The 23,210-nt window shown below is 36.9% G+C and overlaps 1 protein-coding gene across 5 annotated transcripts in view; it reads left to right on the top strand.

The window, feature by feature from the left end:
- Nucleotides 1–23,210, top strand: part of UBR5 (ubiquitin protein ligase E3 component n-recognin 5) — a 136,744-nt gene that overhangs the window by 98,729 nt on the left and 14,805 nt on the right. For all 5 annotated transcript variants that reach the window (XM_072734125.1, XM_072734121.1, XM_072734122.1 and 2 more), the window contains 18 exons: nucleotides 37–166; nucleotides 1,659–1,819; nucleotides 1,938–2,177; nucleotides 6,903–7,026; nucleotides 7,636–7,747; nucleotides 8,697–8,828; nucleotides 9,216–9,473; nucleotides 10,018–10,286; nucleotides 10,459–10,670; nucleotides 12,957–13,187; nucleotides 13,903–13,976; nucleotides 15,146–15,318; nucleotides 15,424–15,537; nucleotides 16,498–16,718; nucleotides 18,316–18,436; nucleotides 18,525–18,623; nucleotides 21,051–21,294; nucleotides 23,064–23,175. In XM_072734125.1, the coding sequence (XP_072590226.1) occupies nucleotides 37–166; nucleotides 1,659–1,819; nucleotides 1,938–2,177; nucleotides 6,903–7,026; nucleotides 7,636–7,747; nucleotides 8,697–8,828; nucleotides 9,216–9,473; nucleotides 10,018–10,286; nucleotides 10,459–10,670; nucleotides 12,957–13,187; nucleotides 13,903–13,976; nucleotides 15,146–15,318; nucleotides 15,424–15,537; nucleotides 16,498–16,718; nucleotides 18,316–18,436; nucleotides 18,525–18,623; nucleotides 21,051–21,294; nucleotides 23,064–23,175 (3,027 nt within the window). The remainder of the gene's footprint in view (nucleotides 1–36; nucleotides 167–1,658; nucleotides 1,820–1,937; nucleotides 2,178–6,902; nucleotides 7,027–7,635; nucleotides 7,748–8,696; nucleotides 8,829–9,215; nucleotides 9,474–10,017; nucleotides 10,287–10,458; nucleotides 10,671–12,956; nucleotides 13,188–13,902; nucleotides 13,977–15,145; nucleotides 15,319–15,423; nucleotides 15,538–16,497; nucleotides 16,719–18,315; nucleotides 18,437–18,524; nucleotides 18,624–21,050; nucleotides 21,295–23,063; nucleotides 23,176–23,210) is intronic.

The raw sequence follows: 23,210 nt of genomic DNA on the forward strand, positions 1-23,210 counted from the left end.
GTGATTATAGTGCATTGTCTTTCTTTCCCCCTCAAGTCTCAGTGCCAGCAGTAGGATAGGCCATCTTTTGCCAGAAGAGCAGGTTTACCTCAATCAGCAAAGTGGCACCATTCGGCTGGACTGTTTCACTCATTGCCTTATAGTCAAGTGTACAGCAGATATTTTGGTAAGTTCTTTGGATGTTTATATACAAGTACATGAAAATGTTTTCTGACTTAAGTTTCCCATAATTTTATTGATCCAAACTCTTACATATTGATAAACTCTAATTAAACAGTACAATAAGAGGAATGGAATTATGGGGGGTGATTTAAGTGTCTCCATTAACAACAGAAACTCCTTTCAATTCTAAACAAAAACCCTAAAATGTGTTAGAAAAGACAACAGTATACAGATGTATAGAACAGTGTTCAAAATTAATGGTAACACAGTGCAAACTTTACTCCTTTTTTAAATTGGAAATTAGGGAGTGCCTGAGTGGCTCAGCGGTTGAGTGTCTGCTTTCGGCGCAGGGTGTGATCCTGGGTGTGGGGATAAGAGTTCCGCATTGGGCTCCCTGTGAGGAGTCTGCTTCTCCCTCTTTCTGTGTCTCTGCCTCTCTTTCTGTATCTCTCATGAGTAAATAAATAATATTTTTTAAAAAAGGAAATTAGAAGAGAATATAAACCATAAAACCTAGTGCTGATGAGGTTTTAGTAAAAAGAATACATTCAGACATTGATGGGGTAGCATTGCATTTGGTACTCTTTGAGAAAACAATTTGGCAATAATATCATAAGATATAAAAATATCAGTGTCCTCAGAACTTATAAAGAAATAATTTATGATATGAGAAAGAAAAAGTCATGTCACAGAATAATAAATTAAAAAATGAAATACTTGATGGGTCCACTAATAATGGAGTATTGAATTAGATTATAGTCCAGCTACTTGTTGAAATGTAATGCAGCAATTTAGAAATTAAGGATATTTTAAGTAACATTAAAAAAAAAACAGAATAATGTGAAATTGGATGCTCTCTGTAATTAAAATGTATATGATAGACCATGTATAGAAATGAGACAAGAAAGTAACAATAATGACCTAATGAGAGGGATGGGATTATGAATTTATTAATATAAGTATTTGAATCTACTTTACCTGTTTCATTATGTACCCGAAAGGAAGTGAAATATATTGTTTCTTTGATTTGATTTTTCTTCTAAATATTGGTATACATAGATCTATAAGACTTAAAAAGGAAATCAGACATTTGAGACCCACTCTAGATCAAAGACAAAGTAGGTATGTGGCATAAGTTAATCACTGACATTAGAAATGTTTTGTTTTAAAAAAAAAATGTTTTGTTTAAATTTATTTTGAGGGATGCCTGGGTGGCTCAGCGGTTAAGTGCTTTGGCTCAGGGTGTGATCCTTGAGTCCTAGGATCGAGTCCCACATCAGGCTTCCTGCATGGAGCCTATTTCTCCCTCTGCCTGTGTCTGCCTTTCTCTCTCTCGGTCTCTCGTGAATAAATAAAATCTTTAAAATAAATTTATTTTGAAATCCTTATTATGAAATGCTAATATTGAAAAAGTGTTAGAACTTTTTACTTTATAAATATTTGTCTAAACATAAGAGATGTTTCATCATTAATAAAGTGATTATAATTTTTTAAAGCTTTTAGATACTCTACTAGGTACACTAGTGAAAGAACTCCAAAACAAATATACACCTGGACGTAGAGAAGAAGCTATTGCTGTGACAATGAGGTTTTTGCGTTCAGTGGCAAGAGTTTTTGTCATTCTTAGTGTGGAAATGGCTTCATCCAAAAAGAAAAAGTAAGACATCCTTTTTTATTTGGGCTTTTCTTTAATTTCACACACATTTTTTGTAATGATAACTTTGTATATATGAAAAGATTCATAAAAGATTGCTGTATTTTCCTTTTTGCTCTAGCAACTTTATCCCCCAGCCAATTGGAAAATGCAAGCGTGTATTCCAAGCACTACTACCTTATGCTGTAGAAGAATTGTGCAATGTAGCGGAGTCACTGATTGTTCCTGTCAGAATGGGGATTGCTCGCCCAACTGCACCTTTTACTCTGGCCAGTACTAGCATAGATGCCATGCAGGGCAGTGAAGAATTGTTTTCAGTGGAACCACTGCCACCACGACCATCATCTGATCAGTCTAGCAGGTAAATTTCTACCTGGAAACAGATTCTGATTAATTCTTTCTCTGGAAATGTCATGTTTGGCTTACTGAACATTTGCATAAGCATTCAGGTGGTGGTGTTCACCATTTGTGCAACAAATGATAGAGATATTATTTTATTTGGAACATGTGAGAGCACTTTAAAAAAATTATACGTTGTGTCTCTATAAGGTAATAGATACATAGTTGTGGGTATTATTTTTGGTATGGAAAAACATGTTTTGTTATGCCAGTAAAGTAATCTGGTAAGAAAGTTCAGACTTCTGCAGACATCATTACTTCTTTTCTCACGTTAGATATAGCCTACTGTAAGGCCAATTTGAGGAATGAGAAGACCTGTAACTTTCTCTGTATCTAAAGGCTTGGGCTAGGGGGCAGCTTGTTATCGTGTAGTGTAAATAACCAGAATGCTAAAATTTAAAAATACTCTCTACAACAACCATGTTATCTAAAATAGGACTAAAACAACTCAATAACTAAATGGTTCTAGTTATAAGATTATTTATTCTTAATCTCATTCATCTTTTCCATTTGTAACTAGACTGTAAGCTTGTTGAGTCAGAATGTTTAGAAACTAAAATATTCTGGTGTCTTTTAACACAAGTGCTTCAAATTAAATTTGCATGCAAATCATTTGGGGGGTCTTAATAAAATGCAGAGGCTGATTTTGAAGGTCTGGATGGGGCCTGAGATTCTGTATTTCATATAAACTCAGGTAGTGCCGATGGTGCTGGTTTAGGGGCCACCCCTTTGAGTTGCGAGGCTATAGTGATCTTTAGCAAATATTTGTATATTTGGTTTTCTCAAGTCTGATTTTGTTACTATGTATATGTGTAATGATGTTTAATAAAGATCTTTGGGACCTAAAGACCCTCTTCTTCTTTTCTGGAAAACATCTCTGTTAATGAGGAAGGACTATGTTAGTGTTTGGTAGTTCCCAAGACTTCGTCTCTGGGTTTCATCTGGGTTAATGTATTGAGTATCTGCTCTCTCACTGTTCTCCTTATTCCATGTGCCAGTATGTGTCCCAGCTTTTCCTGTATTGTCAGGTCTCCTAGGATACCCTGGAATTTAAATCCAGATTTGTCTATCAAAGCTTTCCCATGGTAGCCTTGACACTTCTATACTTCCAGGATTTGCTGAAAATGATTGTAAATCAAACTATATATTTTCAGACTCCCTGAATACACTCCATTATCCAGTGATTCTGTTAACAAATTCTGCTTGGGCTCCATATGATGCTCCTGATTCTGATACCCTGTGAGGAGACCCCTGGTTCTTGAAGTGGTATTACTTTGTGAATTCTTTGTATCCTCTCCTTGGTTTTGTTCTAGAACATAAAAATTTTTTATCTGTTGAACAGACTTTGGGGTGATAGCTTTAAACAGTGTCAATGAGCCTGTTGTTACTAAGTATCAAGACTTTGTGTCCCCTGGGGGATCCCTGGGTGGCTCAGTGGTTTAGTGCCTGCCTTTGGCCCGGGGCGCGATCCTGGGGTCCCAGGATTGAGTCCCACATCAGGCTCCCAGCATGGAGCCTGCTTCTCCCTCTGCCTGTGTCTCTGCCTCTCTCTCTATATATATATCTATCACAAGTAAATAAATAAAATCTTAAAAAAAAAAAAAGACTTTGTGTCCCCTTGTCAACTGCTTCTTAGGCCCTTGGTTTAAGTATTGTGCACTCTTTGGGGCGCCTGGCTGGCTAAGTTGGTTGGGCGTCTGCCTTTGACTCAGGTTATGATCTCAGGGTCCTGGGATTGAGCCCTGCATCAGGCTCCCCGCTCAACGGAGAGCCTGCTTCTCCCTCTCCCTCTGCTGCTTCCCCTGCTTGTGTGCTCTCTGTCAAATAGAGAAATAAAGATCTTAAAAAACAACAGCAAAAAGTACCGTGCAGTCTTCAGCTCTCCTCTTCATTCCCATCTATTGATTCTTTTTTTTTTTTTTTAAAGATTTTATTTATTCATGAGAGACAGAGAGAAAGAGGCAGAGACATAGGCAGAGGGAGAAGCAGGCTCCCTGCAAGGAGCCTGATGCAGGACTTGTCCCAGGACCCCAGGGATCATGAGTTGAGCCAAGGCAGATGCAGATGCTCAACCACTGAGCCACCCAGGTATCCCCTATCTATTGATTCTTGAGTCAGTCCCTCAAGTTTTCCCAGGAGATCTCATTCGATAGTCAAGAAAGATAATAGTGTAATGTTACTATTGCTACAACTGTTGATGTGATGTAGAAATCCTTCATTATAAATACAGTACAATCACTCCTTGTAAGGGTGTATTTTGATCAGTGTTCCAAGCATGTCTTAAGTAAAAAGTACATACTTGATTAGTCTTTGTGATTTCCCTTGTATTGGATGGTAGATGGTATGTATCACTCCACTGAGCATAAAGTTTTGAGTTTAGTATTTTTGCTTTTTCTGTTGCTTCCCTTCACCTCTTTAAAACTTTTGTGTTTATTAACCTGTTTCTCTGTGTACATGCCTCATACAAAAACTGTTAAATGAAATTTTATTATGAACTAGGAACTTTAAGCACTGTAAATGCATTACAATGCATCTGTTTTGATTTTCACAATAACTCATGACCGCTGTCATTCTACTTTTAAAAATGAGAGATCTGAGCCTCAGAGAGGTTAGGTAACTTCTCCAAGGTCAAATAACTATTAAAGTTTAAAGATAATTAGAGATAATTCTAGACAGATTTTTTTTTCCTTTTTCCTATACTTGAGAATATTAGGGGTAGATAGTGCTGTTTGGTACTTTTTTTCTTTTTTAAGGATTTATTTCTTTAAGAGAGAGAAAGTGTACAAGCAGAGGGGAGGAGCAGAGGGAGATTCTGTGGGGCTCCATCCCAGGACCCTGGGATCATGACCTGAGCCAAAAGCAGATGCTTAACCGACTAAGCCACTCAGGTACCCCTGGTTTGGTGCTTTTTGATAGTATTGAGGCATTGGATTAATATCACTGAACCTGACCCTACCCTCACAATGCAAATTGCAGTCCTAAACTATCATAAGTGCAGGTTTATAATTAGTTCTCTGAAGAGACATTTTTCCTGTCCCCATCCAGCGATGGTTGATATAGGCAAGTATCTTAAAATTGGTTACCCTTTCCTGATTTGTTTGGCTTTATGTATCTGAGCGTGAGAGAAGAGGGAATTTCTGTGATGTAACTTCCCATTTTTGCTTACACCCTAGACTGTCTCCTGTGAAATCTATGGCTCCTTGAAACCCTTCTAGCCTAAGAGACATGAGCAGATTCCTTTGGCATACATGGTGGCACCACTGCTCTCAGGCTTATTGACGTATGATTGTTTTCCTTATCGCCAGGATAGTTGTGCTTTGTTTTTTAATATTTTATTTAGCATATTTAGGTATTCTGCACCAATAAGGATTTCTCTGCAGTTTGGCAAATAGCTGTAACTGGAAGTTCCTAAAACTTAAGAAGTATTTTAACAGCTCCTGTTAGACTGGCTTTCAGGACTGTAGCTGTGCCATGTCTCATGGGAAAGAAGCTGAATCATGGTATGAAGAAAACTGAAGCTCCATTTCTGAATGGGGAGTTAATAATATATTTTAGGAATTAGCAGTATCATACATACTAAGTGCATAAGTCCTTTGAGGGGATGATAGATCTTGTGGATGTTCCAAGATTTCTTTTTAAAATTATTTTAAAGAAATACTAATTGTGGCTTCACAAATGTTGACTTTTATTTTTTAATATTGGAAATGTTGGAATCTTAGGTTGGAAATACCCTTTTCATCTTTTCTTTTAGCCTTTTCATAAGCTTTGTAATTTACTGTCTCTGAAGAACCAGTTACTTAAATTTCTAATATTAAACACATGGATGTTTGAAGGAGAGTGTCTCAGTTGACTCTTCATGTGTAACTGCTTTCATTCTCATTTCTAAGAGCAGCTGAGGTGAGGAAAGAACACTATCTGTGTAAATACCTTTAAAAGGTCCTTTAACCTTAACCTCTCTATAGCTTGTGTTTCTTAATCTGTTAATAAAGGATAATAGTAGGTCACAGGGTTAACATGCTGATCTCTGACCTGCATTTTAAGATGCATTCTCTCATTCTCCCCTTCCTTTTATATTAGAAGTAGGTGTCCTTTCTTGGCTGTTTCTAAGGCATATTTTTAGAGAAGTGGAACTATTTGGCCACCCACCTTTTGTTATGATTCTGTTTTTAAATTCATACTTTTGAACTGATGTTTCTCCTCTTCACACACATCAGTGGGTTAATAAGCTGAAGCAAGTAGGTCATATCAGTTGTCTTAAAGACTAGATCCCTTGTAATAAACACACTCATTACCACATTTTGTTAATGGAGGAATGCTGCTGTTGGAGCTTTTGGAAGTTGAGGACTTGGCATGAAAGCAGTGGAGAAGGAAAAATATTTCCAGTGGAGCATTTCAGTGGGAAGGACTCCTAAAAGGATGTGCATTAACAAATTTGAAATGACTTACTGAAAAGTAAAAACACTTCTGAGATTCCTAAGTTAAATCTCTGTGATAAAATTAATTTCTTTGGGCTTCATATTTTTGGGTATACTATGGATTAATTGTTGGTTTCTAAGAATTTTTATGTGAGATTTAAAATAGCATCCTAGCAAGTGGGTCACACTAAGTGATAACAAGAAGCATAAAAAGTGTGCTGTATAGCAGGGGGGTGGCAGCAGTGCCCTCATGAGCTCTTGCTTCTCCACAGCTCCAGCCAGTCTCAATCTTCCTACATCATCCGGAATCCCCAGCAGAGGCGCATCAGCCAGTCACAGCCTGTTCGGGGCAGAGATGAAGAACAGGATGACATTGTTTCAGCGGACGTAGAAGAGGTGGTTGTAACTGTCTTCATTGTGGTAGATGAGAGGCTTTTATATGGGAGGGAAGAAGTTTTATTAATAGTAGCTTACTACCATTAGGTGTATTTGCTTCCAGCATTTAGACTTTTGTTACATGTTCTCATTTGTGACTATATATATGTTAAAAATATTTCAGTAATCTTTGATTTAGTGGATAATACAAAATTGGACACATAAGCTTGTTTTTACTTCGGGTTAATAGAAAAGACATCCTCATTGTTCAAAAAAGTTTTAGCAGTTTTGTGCATAGTATTTGAAGGCAGAGGTAAATTTTATAACTGGAAGTTTAAAAAACATACTCTGCACACAGTTGTTATACTTCTAATTTTAAGGTTCGGCATATGGACAATAATTACAAACTAGGGTGTTTTGACATAATTTTGGGTAGCAAGTTGTCAATAGCCAATGATTTTTAAACTTAAGATTCTCTGTAGTGAGGGAGCTTCATATTTTATTTTATTTTTTAAATTTACTTTGTTTGGAGGGAGCTTTGAATTTTAGTTACTAATTGCTGTGGAGGAACAACTGGTAGAGATGTGGGTTTATTATGTACTTTGTCTACAAATAAGATTCTGGATTTAGGTTGAGGTGGTGGAGGGTGTGGCTGGAGAAGAGGATCATCACGACGAACAGGAAGAACATGGTGAAGAAAATGCTGAGGCAGAAGGACAACATGATGAGCATGATGAAGACGGTATGCAGGTTATTTGAGAACTTATTCAGTATGAATAAATCAGGTATCTTTAAGGATATTAATATAGAGAAAAGCCCCATTTGATGTATAATGAGCAAAATGTTCAACACGTTTTAAGCCTAGGAAGTCTGAGGATGTTTCAAAATTTTAGGAAGCAGCCTTATACATATATGCATATATGTGTATATATATTTATACATATAAAATAATTCATCTTCTTCCTCCTTTACCTTTTGACTCAAAGGTTTTGACTTTCTCTTTTCTTAAAAGGCTTTTTAGAAGTTGATAATGATAACCCAAGTTAGGGAACATTTGCAAATTAGAGAAAAGGGAAAAAAATGACCTATAATCCCACCCAGATGCTAATAGCTTGTATTTTTACTTTCAGTCCTCGCCTGTGCTGTTCCCCCCCCCCCCCCCAACAATAATCATTTTGGCCTTTTTGCTACATAGTCATTGTAACTATTCTTATTAGTCAGACTTTTGGGGATCAGCTTTATTGAGAAAAGCTTAATTGACATACAATAAATTGCACGTATTTAAAATTTATAATTTTATATGCTTTGACATGTTTATACTATAAAATTCTAGATAGATCTTTTTAGCTTTCTTCTCCTTTTGGAATCCCAATATGGAAAACAGAGGAAAATTAGCAGTGGACCTAGCCCAGAGCTCTGCCCACTGGTGGAGGTTCCCCTGCCCAACCTTTTTATCTGAGGCTATGCAAAACAGATTTTGAATTGCTATGCAATAGTCTACTGAGTACCATAATTTGCCTAGTCATTTGTCTTCTACTAAGCAGGCAGTTATGCTTTATTGTAGTAGTAATCCCTCTTCTCTGTCCTTTCTGCCCGCCCCCTTACCTTATGATATCCTGCTTTTCAGACCCTGTCTTACTCCACAGTGAGTTTGTACTTTCCCCCCCTTATTATTTAAATATGTTTTCTAGGGAGTGACATGGAGCTGGATTTGTTAGCAGCGGCTGAAACAGAAAGTGACAGCGAAAGTAACCATAGCAACCAAGATAATGCTAGTGGGCGTAGAAGTGTTGTCACTGCAGCAACTGCTGGCTCTGAAGCAGGTATGTTGCTTTATCCTTATCCAGCTTTCTTGCCTGTACTAAAGCTATGTATATATTCAACATGAATTTGTTTAACTGTACTCCTTATGATTTGCACAAGGGTGGCTAAGTCTTTAAAACTTCATCCTTTTTCCCTGTGGATGTTAGTGAGGACATATTTTAATGACTTTTTTCTTTTCTGATTTTTTAAATACTGAATTAATTTTAAGGTTCATTGAAAAGAATTGTTTTGTAACTAAACTATTTTAATAATGGGTTTTGTGGATTATTGACTATGTCTTGGCATTCTGTTTAACATATGTATATTTTCCTGAATGAGGGAGTACACTGTATTTTTAAATATCAACAAACTGACAGTGGTTTCGGTTTTAAAAATAAAAAATTTAGGTGCAAGCAGTGTTCCTGCCTTCTTTTCTGAAGATGATTCTCAATCAAATGACTCCAGTGATTCTGATAGCAGCAGTAGTCAGAGTGATGACATAGAACAGGAGACTTTTATGCTTGATGAGCCATTAGAGAGAACCACAAATAGCTCCCATGCCAATGGTGCTGCTCAAGCTCCCCGGTCCATGCAGTGGGCTGTCCGTAACACCCAACATCAGCGGGCAACCAGTACAGCCCCTTCCAGCACATCCACGCCAGCAGGCAAGTCTGAAAACTTGGTATTCTTAAAAGTGCTTAAACAGGTTTTTAAAATTATGTCTGTTCATCTCAACAAATTAAGTGGTTTCATAATAGTTCTAAATTGTTTTGTCGAGTTTAGATACTTATGCTTATATCAAGGTTTCTCAGTCCCTGCACCATTGCTGCTTTGGGTTGAATAATCCTTTATTTGTGATTGTGCACTGTAGGATGTTTAGCAGCATCCTTGACCTCTGTGCACCCAGATGCCAGTAGCAATACTACCCCTACCCCTCCTTGTGACAACCAAAAATGTCTGTAGACATTGCTAAATGTCCCCACTTTGGGGCAGGGGCAGTAGCAAAATTGCCTCTGGTTGAGAACATTATGGTAATTCTTGTCCCCCCTCATCATTGCCCTGTCTCATTTAGTGTGGTTTAAGAAAAAGTTTTTTGTTCCACTGCCGCATTTGCCAGTGCAATTGATCTTTTAGTTTACTTAAATATGTATAGTGCTAGAGAAACACAATTAGCATCTGACAACTTGTGGTTGTCCTTTTTTCTTATAGCAAGTTCAGCGGGTTTGATTTATATTGATCCTTCAAATTTACGCCGGAGTGGTACCATCAGCACGAGTGCTGCAGCTGCGGCAGCTGCTTTGGAAGCTAGCAATGCCAGCAGTTACTTAACATCTGCAAGCAGTTTAGCCAGGGCTTACAGCATTGTTATCAGACAGATCTCGGACTTGATGGGCCTTATTCCTAAGTATAATCACCTAGTGTACTCCCAGATTCCAGCAGCTGTGAAATTGACTTACCAAGATGCAGTAAACTTACAGGTACGAAAACATTGAAAAGTTACTCATTCAAATAAATTTTTTGGCTGTCAATTATGAGAATCCCAATATAATGGGAATTAATGTTACAAGTATTTAAATGTTTACATCATACTACTATATCACATTTAACTTTATTTGGATAGTTTTAACTATTTTAGTTTGGTCTTCATAGAACTATGTAGAAGAAAAGCTTATTCCCACTTGGAACTGGATGGTCAGTATTATGGATTCTACTGAAGCTCAATTACGTTATGGTTCTGCATTAGCATCTGCTGGCGATCCGGGACATCCAAATCATCCTCTTCACGCCTCTCAGAATTCAGCTCGAAGAGAGAGGATGACTGCACGAGAAGAAGCTAGTTTACGAACCCTTGAAGGCAGACGGTATGAAGTTCTTCATGTATGCTTGTATATTTAGACAGAACCCTTAGGTCCTAAAAAGTTACGATCTTTTTGACTGCTGTTACATAAGACCTCATTCTGTTTTGAAGGAGGGAACTGCCTTATATTACTACTTCTTTTTTTTTTTTTTTTTAACATTTTATTTATTTATCCATGAGACACACAGAGACAGAGGCAGAGACCTAGGCAGAGACAGGCAGAGGGGGAAGCAGGCTTCCTGCAGGGAGCCCAGTGTGGGACTCAATCCCGGGACTCCAGGATTACACCCTGAGCGAAGGCAGATGCTCAACCACTGAGCCACCGAGGTGTCCTGTATTACCTTTTTTTTTCAATTGTGTAGTTGAAGCAAAATAAGTTAGTTATAATCCAAGCTATTTTTAAAAATTCATTCAAATTGCAGGAATCTGATGCTAAATACAGCTCAATTTTGAAGTAGTTCATCTACATCCTTGTGTCATTATCCCTCTCAGGCTTTCCCCCTTTCTCCATTGAAAGGCATATATTCATGGGAAGACTTAATTTTGACTATGATTGAATATGAATGCATGTTGTACTTGGGAAGAGGAAGTGTGCAGTTAGCAAAGCTGCTCTTTGATTCCCTCAAGTCAAATTTCTTTTTCTGTGTCACACAGTCTGCTGAATTATATTCAAACTATATTTCTGTATGTTTTTCTTTTTTCTTTCTTTCTTTTTTTTTTTTTTAAAGATTTTACTTGTTTAGAGAGTGAGCACATGTGAGAGAATGTATGAGTTGAGGGAGGGAGGCAATGGGAGAGGATTTTCAAGCAGACCCCCTCAGTGACTCCCTGGGTAGCACCAAGCCTGGGGAGGTGAAGGAGGCTTGATCTTAATGACCCTGAGATCATGGCCTCAGCTGAAATTGAGAGTCAGATGTTTAACCTTCTGAGCCACCCAGGTGTCCCTGTATTTGTTTTCTTTCTGTTCAGTTAAGATAAAGTAACTTTTCAGAACTAGGAATTTTTTTCAAAATTTTATTTATTTGAGAGAGAGCTAGCGAGTGAGCATGGACAGAGGGAGAAGCAGACTCTCTGCCAAGCAGGGAGCCTGATGACACCCCTCTCATTGTGGGTGTTTTTTTTTTTTTTTTTTAAGATTTTGTTTCTTTATTCATGAGAGACAAAGAGAGAGGCAGAGCCATAGGCAGAGGGAGAAGCAGGCTCCCTGCAAGGAGCCTGATGCAAGAATTAATCCCTGGACCCTGGGATCATGCCCTGAGCTAAAGGCAGATGCTCAACTGCGAGCCACCCAGGTGTCCCTCAGTGTGATTTTGATTTATATTTCCCTAATGCCTGAATGATGAACATCATTTCATTGGCTTATTGGTCATTTGTGTATCTTCTTTGGGGAAATATCTGTTTAAAATTCTTTGCCCAGTTTTTAATCAATTTTCTTTGTTATTGAGTTGTATGAGTTACTTATATTTTCTGAATATAAGTTCCTTATCAGATATAGGACTTGTAGAAATTTTGTCCAATCCATGTGTGTTTTCATTTTCTGGATGATGTCCGTTTAAGGATGTAAGTTTTTAATTTTGATAAAGTCTAATGCTATGTGTGTTTTCTTGTTGCTTGTGTTTTGGGTGTCGGGATCGGCAGTAGTTCTCAATGTGTGATCTCTAGAATAGCAGCATCTCCTAGAAGCCTGTTAGAAATACAAAATTTGGAGCCCTACCCCAGACCTAGATTTTGATAAGACACTAAAGTTTGAGAACCATTGTCTTTAGGGAAGAAGTTCCTTTTCCCATTCCAAAGGACACTGGAATTCCTTTCTTGGTTTAAAGCACAGGACAGTGGAACACCTGAGTGGCTCAGTTGGTTTAGTGTCTGACTCTTAATTTTGGCTCAGGTTATGATCTCAGGGTAGTGAAATCATGTCCTGCATTGGGCTCTGTCCTCAGCAGGAAGTCTGCTTGGATTCTCTCTCTCTCTCTCTCTCTCTCTCTCTCTCTCTCTCTCTCTCTCTCTCCCCCTCTCTTCCTCTCTTCTTCTCCCTTTCCCTCTCTTCCTCTCTTCTTCTCCCTCTCCCTCCTTCTGCCCCCACTCTGCCCACATGCTCTCTCAAATAAATCTTTAAGAAAAAAGTACAGATCAAATTATGCACGATGGTTATATCTCTAAAACAGTCACAGGGGTAATGAATTTTGATTTATGGATACTCTCAGTTCCTAATTTTACATATTTATGGTAGTGGTCAGTTTAACATTTGTGTCGTTTTTAAAAACATTTTCATTTCTTTTTCCTCCTACAGACGTGCCACATTGCTTAGCGCCCGTCAAGGAATGATGTCTGCCCGAGGGGACTTCCTAAATTATGCTCTGTCCTTAATGCGGTCTCATAATGATGAGCATTCTGATGTTCTTCCGGTTTTGGATGTTTGCTCACTGAAGCATGTGGCGTATGTTTTTCAAGCCCTCATATATTGGATTAAAGCAATGAATCAGCAGACAACATTGGATACACCTCAGCTGGAACGCAAAAGGTATCTGTACTTGCCATGAGGTTGGTTTAGGAAATGCTTAATTTCTCAGTGTGGTCTCTATTAGTATATTGTCCGATTTTTGGAGTGAGGAGAACAGCGCTTCAAAAGAGAAATAGTACAGGAACATTTCATGTGGGAAAGAGGGCTTGAGTCTCCATAGCTACTCCTTATTTAAAACAGGAAACCTGGGCATCCCTGGTGGCTCAGCGGTTTAGTGCTGCCTTTAACCCAAGGCATGATACTGGAGACCTGGGACCAAGTCCACGTCGGGCTCCCTGTATGGAGCCTGCTTCTCCCTCTGCCTATTTCTCTGCCTCTCTCTCTCTCTCTCTCTCTCTCTCTCTCTCTCTCTCTCTGTGTCTCGAATGAATGAATGAATGAATGAATGAATGAATGAATAAAATCTTAAGAAAAAAGGAAACCTAAGAATCTAATTAAGCTTTATGCTTGATGTAGTTTATCATGTTTTCTATTTTGTATAAGTATTCACTGTTTGTTAATGTGATTCTCTTTTGCTTTCTTTGAGCCTGTTTTATAATTGTAGTACATTTGGCTGTCCAGTCTACCATTCCCAGAGTCTAAAACTTGATCACAATGTTTGAAACTGGCTAGATATGAAAACTGACTTTTTCAGTGGTTTTTTTTTTTTTTTCTTATAATTCCCATCACCTTTGCTCCATATTTTATGTAAAATGACTCACTTGTCTTTTTAAAGGACGCGAGAACTCTTGGAACTGGGTATTGATAATGAAGATTCAGAACATGAAAATGATGATGACACCAATCAAAGTTAGTGTACAGAAAATCTGCTAATCTACTTCAAGAAATGGCTGCCTCAGTATTTCCCCTTCAAGCTTTTTAACTTCATTATTTTCTGTCTGGGTGGGAATTTCTCTTTTCTTCTCTATGTCCCATTTCTTGCATTTTCTGTCCATTTTTCCTTATACATCCTTGAATTATTTGCTTCATAAATAAGGATGAATTAAAGAAATGTTACGAACTTTTCAACAGTTGGTATCTTTGCTATTTTATCTTTGTATCCCTTGTGTTTTAGTTTTATGTTTACCTTTATTTTTGAAAGTCTTAGTAGAACCTTATTAATACTGATGCAAAATAGGTTTAGTCAAGAAAATGAGAAATTCCAGTTATAACTCCCAAATATCAAAACTCTTAACAGTGCAATAAAAAAATATTTCAAAGTCAAGAATTATTTTGGAATCTTCTGCAGTCTCTGTAGTTTCTTAGCTCTTATTTCAAGTGGAATTTAAAACAATTTATAAAGTGTGGGGTCAGATAGCCCAGTCTCTTGTCTATTTCTTATTAACAGCTAGTACTTCTATTCAGCCCAGGGGAAGACAACTGACTTCACTCCTGTAGTCTGAAAATCCAGTTGTAGCTCATTATTTTCACAGCATACTGTAAGCACTGTCCAAAGTTTTATTCCATTAAGGGGAGGATGGTGTTCTTATGCTTACTGTTGAGATGAATGAGATGTCCAGACATTTCTGTCTTGTAGAGAAAGCAGAACTTAGTAGTAAGCAAATGCTCAAATCTCAGCTCCTGACCGTCTTCTCTTAGAGTCATCAGTGAGCCTAAATATGCTTCAGAAGCTAGCTGTATTCAGGTCTGAATCCCTAGAGAAAGAGAAAGATACGGGAAATGTTTGTCCAATACAAAAATGGAACAAGATTTGTTACTGCTAATACTTTTTAAAATAAGTCTGTATTGTTGTGTTAACGTATACATAATAGAATTTGCCATTGTAACCAAACTAATATTTTGAATTATCTCCTAAAAATATTACCAAAATTTTGGACAGTTTAACTTATTTTTAGTTTTTGAGTGGCATTAAAATTTCATGAAGAGGAAAAAGGAATTTTGGACTGAGCAGATTAAGATGCTTTTCCTTCCCTAGTAATTAATATTTTCTAAAAACCACTTTATCTCTTTATGTGTAGGTGCCACTTTGAATGATAAGGATGATGACTCTCTTCCTGCAGAAACTGGTCAAAACCATCCATTTTTCCGACGCTCAGATTCCATGACGTTCCTTGGATGTATACCCCCAAATCCATTTGAAGTGCCTCTGGCTGAAGCCATCCCCTTGGCTGATCAGCCACATCTGTTGCAGGTGATTTAAATAAACTAGTCAGTCTTACAAGATTTCTTTTTTAAGTGACTTTATTATTTTTTTTAACTATACAGTATAACTGGAATATTTCTGTTAAAATTCCAGCCAAACGCTAGAAAGGAGGATCTTTTTGGCCGTCCAAGTCAGGGTCTTTATTCTTCATCTGCCAGTAGTGGGAAATGTTTAATGGAGGTTACAGTGGATAGAAACTGCCTTGAGGTAAGACAGTAAAAATCTTCACAATGTAGTATTTGTGAATGAGAACTTGTCCTAGTATCTAGAGTCTTAGAAATGCATTAATCCAAAATATTGTATTGTCTCAAATAATGGAAGTATTAGAACTTCCTGCCTTATGACAGATTTCCACATAATTTCATACTTCTGTCAGTGTCACTAAGCCTGCTTTGAGACTAACTTGTTTTATGTCAGGTGACTTCATCTATAAAATGGCAGTTTTGTTATGTGTTTTGCCTATTTCACAGAGTTGAAGCTACTCAAAATTAAATCTTGATGTGTGTAATGTATATACATGTATTAATGTGTGAGCATATATAGTATTGGCTTGAAAAACTTTTTAACTGTAGAATGAATAAGGTAATACTAATAATGACTTCTTGAATAATTATATCTACTAGGCATGTTCTCAATCTTTATTACCATATTGGATAGAAAGTATTTTTATCCTGATTTTATGGGTAAAAAAACTGAGGCTTGCAGAGATTACATAAATTTCTTGTGGGAAAGTCTGTTGTTAACTAGTTAAGTAGCAGATCTAGTTTTTAGATTAAAGTCTGATTTGAGAGCCTAAAATTATACAGTCCATACTGCTTCTCCAATGAAAATGTAATAACATGTTTAAGAGCAGAATTTTATTATCTAAGTGATATAATATTGAAAATACATAGAACATTTGAAATACATAGAACATTTGAGTAATCACATATTATAGAGACTCCTTTAAAAGTTCTCTGAGGCTGCTGTGATAAATGCACTGGAATTCCATTAGTGCATTTTCATGGGTAGTCAGCTGCATCTTTGTAGTTGAAGTGCCAGAGAAGAATTACTTAACTTCCATGTGATTCCTGTGGAATATTACTAAGTTGGAAAGGAAATCTAGTAGGGTTGAGTTTGTTTGTTTTTTTTTTTTAATGTATGACTTTTATATGTAAAAATTCATAGGTTCTTCCAACTAAAATGTCTTATGCTGCCAATTTGAAAAATGTAATGAACATGCAAAATCGACAAAAAAAGGAAGGAGAAGAACAGAATGTGGTGCCAGAAGAAGTTGAAAGTTCAAAACCAGGGCCATCTGCTCATGATCTTGCTGCACAATTGAAAAGCAGTTTACTAGCAGAAATAGGGCTGACTGAAAGTGAAGGGCCACCTCTTACATCTTTCAGGTATTTGCTGAGTGGGGATATTTTTTCTGTTGCATTACTTTATGGGTAGTACAATTCTTGTAAGAATTTTTATTTAGGAATTTTATAATTTTATTTCATTTATATGTAAATAATAGACTTAAATGTTACCTTATTTCTGTGCTTTCCTGATTTATAATCAGATATTTAAATATGTGATTTTTCTGGATTTTTGGAGTGACAATATAGCCATGATTGGCATTCTAATTTTCCTTTTACTTTATTGAGGAAATTCTAAGACTATGTGTTTTTTTTTGTTTTGTTTTGTTTTTTTAAATGTATGCTCAAAGAAATTGTTTGTTTTTTTTTTTTTTTTAATTTTTTTATTTATTTATTATAGTCACGGAGAGAGAGAGGCAGAGACATAGGCAGAGGGAGAGAAGCAGGCTCCATGCACCGGGAGCCTGACGTGGGATTCGATCCCGGTTCTCCAGGATCGCGCCCTGGGCCAAAGGCAGGCGCCAAACCGCTGCGCCACCCAGGGATCCCTAAGACTATGTTTTTTAATGTTAGTATATGTCCATGTCAAATTGCCAATTATAGACATGTTAGCAGCAGCTCAACAAAGAGAAACATGTGAATGATTAGAAAGAGCTTTCTAGGTTTGTGACTCTCACTTTCTTGGGCTCCTTTGCCAAGTTTACAGTTGGTTATTATCATCTTGTAAGAGGTAGGTTCTTTGCTTTCCCAATAAAAATTTGCTAGTGTATACTATGTCTCAGTATGGCTAATCACCAAATGATTTGTTGAGTATCTGGTTTTTGGTTACAGAATGTCAGATAATTATTTTTGGTTAGGAGTTAAGGGAGTTTAGGAAACTATACATTTTACATATACAGTCCAACAATCAAAAGGCAAGGAAGAATTTTGGACTGGGGTGGCACAAGCTTTTCAGACTATATGGCTCGAGCTGAGATGGTTAGAATGTGTAGAGGCAAACAGATTGAAGGAGAGAAGATTTAGAGGTAGGGAGACAAGTTAGAAAAGCTCCTGCGAGTTCAGGTTAGTGGAAAAAAGGGGCTGAAATAAAATATTGCCTTTGGGGATGGATAGGAAATTATGGAAAGAGAAATTTTGAAGGACTTAATCGCTCTGGAGGAACAGGGGAAAGAAACATTAGAATTTGTTTCAAGTTTGTGCAGTAGGGAAATGGTACTGTTCAAAGAATGCAAGAGGCAGTGTCATTGAATTGTGGAGGCCATATTCAGTTTTCCTGTGTTGAATTGGACTTACATGTCACTGACATGGAAATAAATATGTAACACAGTGGAAATTCTGGTCTGTTGTGAAAGTTTGAATTGGAGAGGAGGGATGATGGACTTAAAGGAGAAGAGGTAAAATTGAAGATGAAGGTAGCAGCTAGGAGATGTATCTTTATATAAAGGACAGAGGGATAATGGAGTAAAAATTAGTTCTGTGAGGCATGAGTAGTTATATAAAAATTCTGTTAGGATGTGGTTTGAAGTACTTACGACTTCAGAATATGAAAAGACCAAGAAAATTACTGTCATTGACCAAAAATCAGGTAATTTTTATAGTTGGTTAAATTACTCCCAACTCTCCCTTAAACCTCTTGCAGGCCACAGTGTAGCTTCATGGGAATGGTTATTTCCCATGATATGCTGTTAGGACGTTGGCGCCTTTCTTTGGAACTATTCGGCAGGGTATTCATGGAAGATGTTGGAGCAGAACCTGGATCAGTATGTATTTTGAGCACTTTTAATTCTGTTCTGCCAGATAAGAACATATGTCAGAGAATAATTCTGTCATGCATTCTTTTTTTTAAAGATCCTAACCGAATTGGGTGGTTTTGAGGTAAAAGAATCAAAATTCCGTAGAGAAATGGAAAAACTGAGGAACCAGCAGTCAAGAGATTTATCACTAGAGGTAAAGGTATTTAGATTTTCTTATACTATACATATAGTGTGCTGTTTATATGAAGTTTAAAAACAAAAATAACAATTTCGCTTAAGGGTATGTTTTATGTAGTTAAAAATTTACTATATGGCAATCACCATATTTAGAGTAGTGGTTATTTCTGGCAGTTGGTTTCCTAACATCCTCTCATGATCAATGAATTATTTCAGTGTTTTTTTGTTGTTGTTGTTGTTTTTTGTTTGTTTTTTTAATGTTTTAGATGTCCTTCATTCCATTAAGGTTAGTATATTCCATTGATGCTCAGATTGTTTTTGGCTAGTGGGAGTCCTTTGGCTCATCGGCCCTTTGGACAGGATTTCGATAACATTGATAACGTCTTTACTTTTTGGTAGGTCTCATGTTGTGTATTTCCTGTCACAGACCTTAAATCAACCATTTCTTTAAAAAGCCTGGTTCCTTTTAGTAGGAAAAAGTATTTCAAGATTATAATATAGGCTGTTATTTCAAGATTATAATCTAGGTTGTAGAGTTATTCACTGCCTAGTAGGTTGGTCATAGTTTCTAGGTCTCTTCAATGGATAAAGCTAGGAAATTTTCCTTTAAAAAAAAAAACACATTATAAATGCATACTTGCTATTTCCAATTCAAATTCAAGATATAGAATCACAGAATTGCTTTATTTCTACCTCTTAGTCTGTATCTCCTTTCTTCTGAACCAAAAATCCAACTTCCCAACACTAAGAAAATTACTCTTTTGCTTTTTATATTATAGCATATACACTGCAGTCTTAGAATCACATCAACACTACCACCCCCAAGATAATTATCGAAAATAGCTTAAGATTTATTTGCAGTTTTTTGTTCTTAGAGCTTATCCAATTAGAGATTATACAAATTGCTTTGTTTCAAAGTCACTTGAAATAATTTTTTCTTTGTGTGGTTTTGCTGCATAAAACCAAGCCTTTTCTTTCATTTTGCTTTCAATTTTTTGGGATAGCTATCTCTCCTTTTTCGGGTTCAGTTTTGTACTTAATGTAAAATATCTACAATAGTGCCAGGCCAACTCTATAGAAGAAAGTTTATTTAGGGAAACCTAGTTTCTGTTTCTTTTTTACCATCCTCCACTTCTCCCCTTCAGGGTTTTGTTGTTTTTAAATGGTCTTCCTTCCTTTTAAAGAAAAATGTAATCTTGCATGTGTGCGTATGTATTCATTACCCATCTCTCTTCCTTCCCCTACTCCTGACCCTGAGTGTGCTATACATTTTACTCCATCTTGTTTTTCCTAGTTAACAGTATATCCCAGAGGTAAGATAGAGCAATGTTCTGCCTTCCTTTTACAGCTGCTTTTTCTTAGTACTGCATTTTATGGTTGTATCACAGGGGTGTTTTTTTTTTTAGCCAGTCTCCTACTCATAGACATTAGGATTTATTTCTTTGAATCTTTTGCTGTTACAAATAGTGGTCCCTGTTTTTCTTTTTAGGCTAGCGTGTGTAGTCTTTAAGATAGATTCTTAGACATAGAACCTAGACATGGGGCAAAGGGCATATGCATATATAATTTTGGAAAATATTTCTGCACAATGGTTATGTATTTTTGTGTTTGTAACATTAATATGAGATGCCTCTGTAGTCCTGCCAGCAGTCTGTCAAATATTTAGATTTTTGCCAATCTGATAGGTAAGAAATGGCATCTTGTGAAATTTTAATTTGCATTTCTTTTACTATGAGCAAAGATAAACATTGTTTCATATATTTAAGGATATTACTTTTTCTATGAACTCTGGTATGTCTTGTGCATTTTAAATTTTTTCCTCAATTTTCTAGATTTTTTAAAAGCACAGTATCTTATGGTGCTATGTATATTATTCATAAATACATATCTTTGTCTGTAGTAGGATACATTCACCAATCGTTTTCCCCAGCTTGTCATTTTTCTTTTGCTTTGCTTGTGGTTTTCTGTCACCAGAGGAATATCCCATGTTTTCTAGTATTTGCTCTTTTTTTGTGTGTGTTTGGTTTGTTTTAAACAAAACACACTTTTAATTTACTTAGAATTATCCTAGTATATTCCAAAATTGAACAAATTGCTGTTTTCCAATAGACTTAAAAAAAAAAAAAAGATTTTGAGAAAGAAAGAAAGGAGTGAGGGGAGGGGGAGAAGAGGGAGAAGGAGACTTTCCCCACTGAGCTCAGGTAGTAAGATTGAGCCCCATGCAGAGCCTCCCTATGATTTTCTCTCTCCCTCTCCCTCTGTGCCCCCTCGCCCCCACACTCACTTTCTCTCTGAAAAACAAAACAAAAACAAAAAAAACCCACAACTTTATACACTCCTGACTTTAAATGAAAAACTAAAATTAGTTTAAGATTTTATATAGGAAAATTTTAAGGTGGTTTCTAACGTTGAACTTTGCTACTTTCTGGGTGTATTTTAATAGGTTGATCGGGATCGAGATCTTCTTATTCAGCAGACCATGAGGCAGCTTAACAATCACTTTGGTCGAAGATGTGCTACTACACCAATGGCTGTACATAGAGTAAAAGTCACATTTAAGGATGAGCCAGGAGAGGGCAGTGGTGTAGCACGAAGTTTTTATACAGCCATTGCACAAGCGTTTTTGTCAAATGAAAAACTGCCAAATTTAGATTGTATCCAAAATGCCAACAAAGGCACTCATACAAGTAAGTACTAAAAACAAATTTTTGTTTCATCAAAACAATTATAAGTATTTATAGTAGGAGAACTTTAGTGTACATTGACATTTTTATACAATTTTATTCTAGATTAATGATTTAATCTTGTTTAAACTACTCTAACCAACAGTTTAACACTTTGCTCTTTTAATGCCATATTTATTTTCATAGATGTGATTGTATTGGTGAGTTTGTCATTTCAATTGTTACATGTTTGGGGAGTGGGAAGTTGTAAATTCTATGGTAATAGAAAAATGTATTGAGTGCAGAACAGTATTTCCACCACCCCTGTATTTATTTTTTTAAGATTTTATTTATTTATTCATGAGAAATAGAGAGAGAGAGAGAGAGAGAGGCAGAAACATAGGCAGAGGGAGAAGCAGGCTCCCTGCAGGGAGGACTTGATCCACGGAGCCCAGGATCATGCCCTGAGCCAAAGGCAGATGCTCAACCACTGTGCCACCCAGGCACTCCCCACCATCCCTGTATCTAATTAGCACAGATACTTAAAAAAAAATACTATCCTCTGGAGCAGCAGTGCTATTCAGAGTATGTTTGCAGAGTTGCTACTAGTCCCCAATGAGATAGGGAGCTTACAACCAAATGTAGATTGGTTGACTAAGTTACCTCACTGATACTTTAGCAAGACACTGGTTTTTTGGGTAATAAGATTTTCTAAATTAACATCTGGGGTACAAGCTCTACCTCCTTGAGGACCAGCACTTAGGTATTAGGATTCTTACCTAATTTTCAAAATAAAAAAATCTATGAAAATTATAAATGCCGTAAGGAGGTTATAACTGAGGATTCATGTAAGGTGGGGGCAGAAGATTGTCATCTTGTAGATGGATAATTTAAGGAGAGGGAATTATTAAGAAAATCCTGTATTTTACCTAGGCTGTAATGATACTGTATTGGGGTTCGGTAAGCTGCCACCATAGAGGCTGAATGAGCTTTAGGAAGGATTGAGGATGAAAAGATGTGTGGAGTACTCCAGCCTTTCATCATCAGTTTTATCACTTTCTGTAGTCTTAAAATAAAAAGAAATTGGCAAATGTGAATGAGGGAACCTGGAAAGTCCTAACATTTCAGAAATAACTTTTCTGCATTCTTTTTAGGAAACCATACTCTGGCTTATTTTGCTCAAGGGTTTGAAGATAACAATAGCTAAAATGTTTTAGAGGTCTTGTAATGCTTAATACTCAAAACTAAGGGATCCCTGGGTGGCGCAGCGGTTTGGCGCCTGCCTTTGGCCCAGGGCGCGATCCTGGAGACCCGGGATCGAGTCCCACATCAGGCTCCCGGTGCATGGAGTCTGCTTCTCCCTCCGCCTGTGTCTCTGCCTCTCTCTCTCTCTGTGACTATCATAAATAAATTTAAAAAAAAAAAATTAAAAATTAAAAAAAAATACTCAAAACTAAGAACAAAGAAAATAGATAGGACTCTAACCACATAAGAAATCTCCGCATTATTTATGGTGAAATTAACAGCCCCAGTTGCTACATATTATTTCACAACTGACATAATTCATTAAATACTGAGTCAACATCTATTACATGCCAAGTACATTCTATACGATTACCCTCAACCTTCAAAACCAGGGGGAGAATCAGAGAAAGGTACTCACATAGATGCTTAGGGAGATAATCTTCATCTGTCATGTTCTTATATTTGTCTCATGTCCTCACATGGACTTTCAAAGTTAAGGTAGTTGCATTTCCATTTATCTGAACAAAGTGTTTCATATTTTCTTCCAGGTTTAATGCAGAGATTAAGGAACAGAGGAGAGAGGGATCGGGAAAGGGAGAGAGAAAGGGAAATGAGGAGGAGTAGTGGCTTGCGAGCAGGTTCTCGAAGAGATCGAGATAGGTGAGATCATTTTGTATCTTTTACTGAATAACCAC

This window comes from Vulpes vulpes, chromosome 13 (genome assembly GCF_048418805.1).
Source record: "Vulpes vulpes isolate BD-2025 chromosome 13, VulVul3, whole genome shotgun sequence".
NCBI lineage: Eukaryota > Metazoa > Chordata > Mammalia > Carnivora > Canidae > Vulpes > Vulpes vulpes.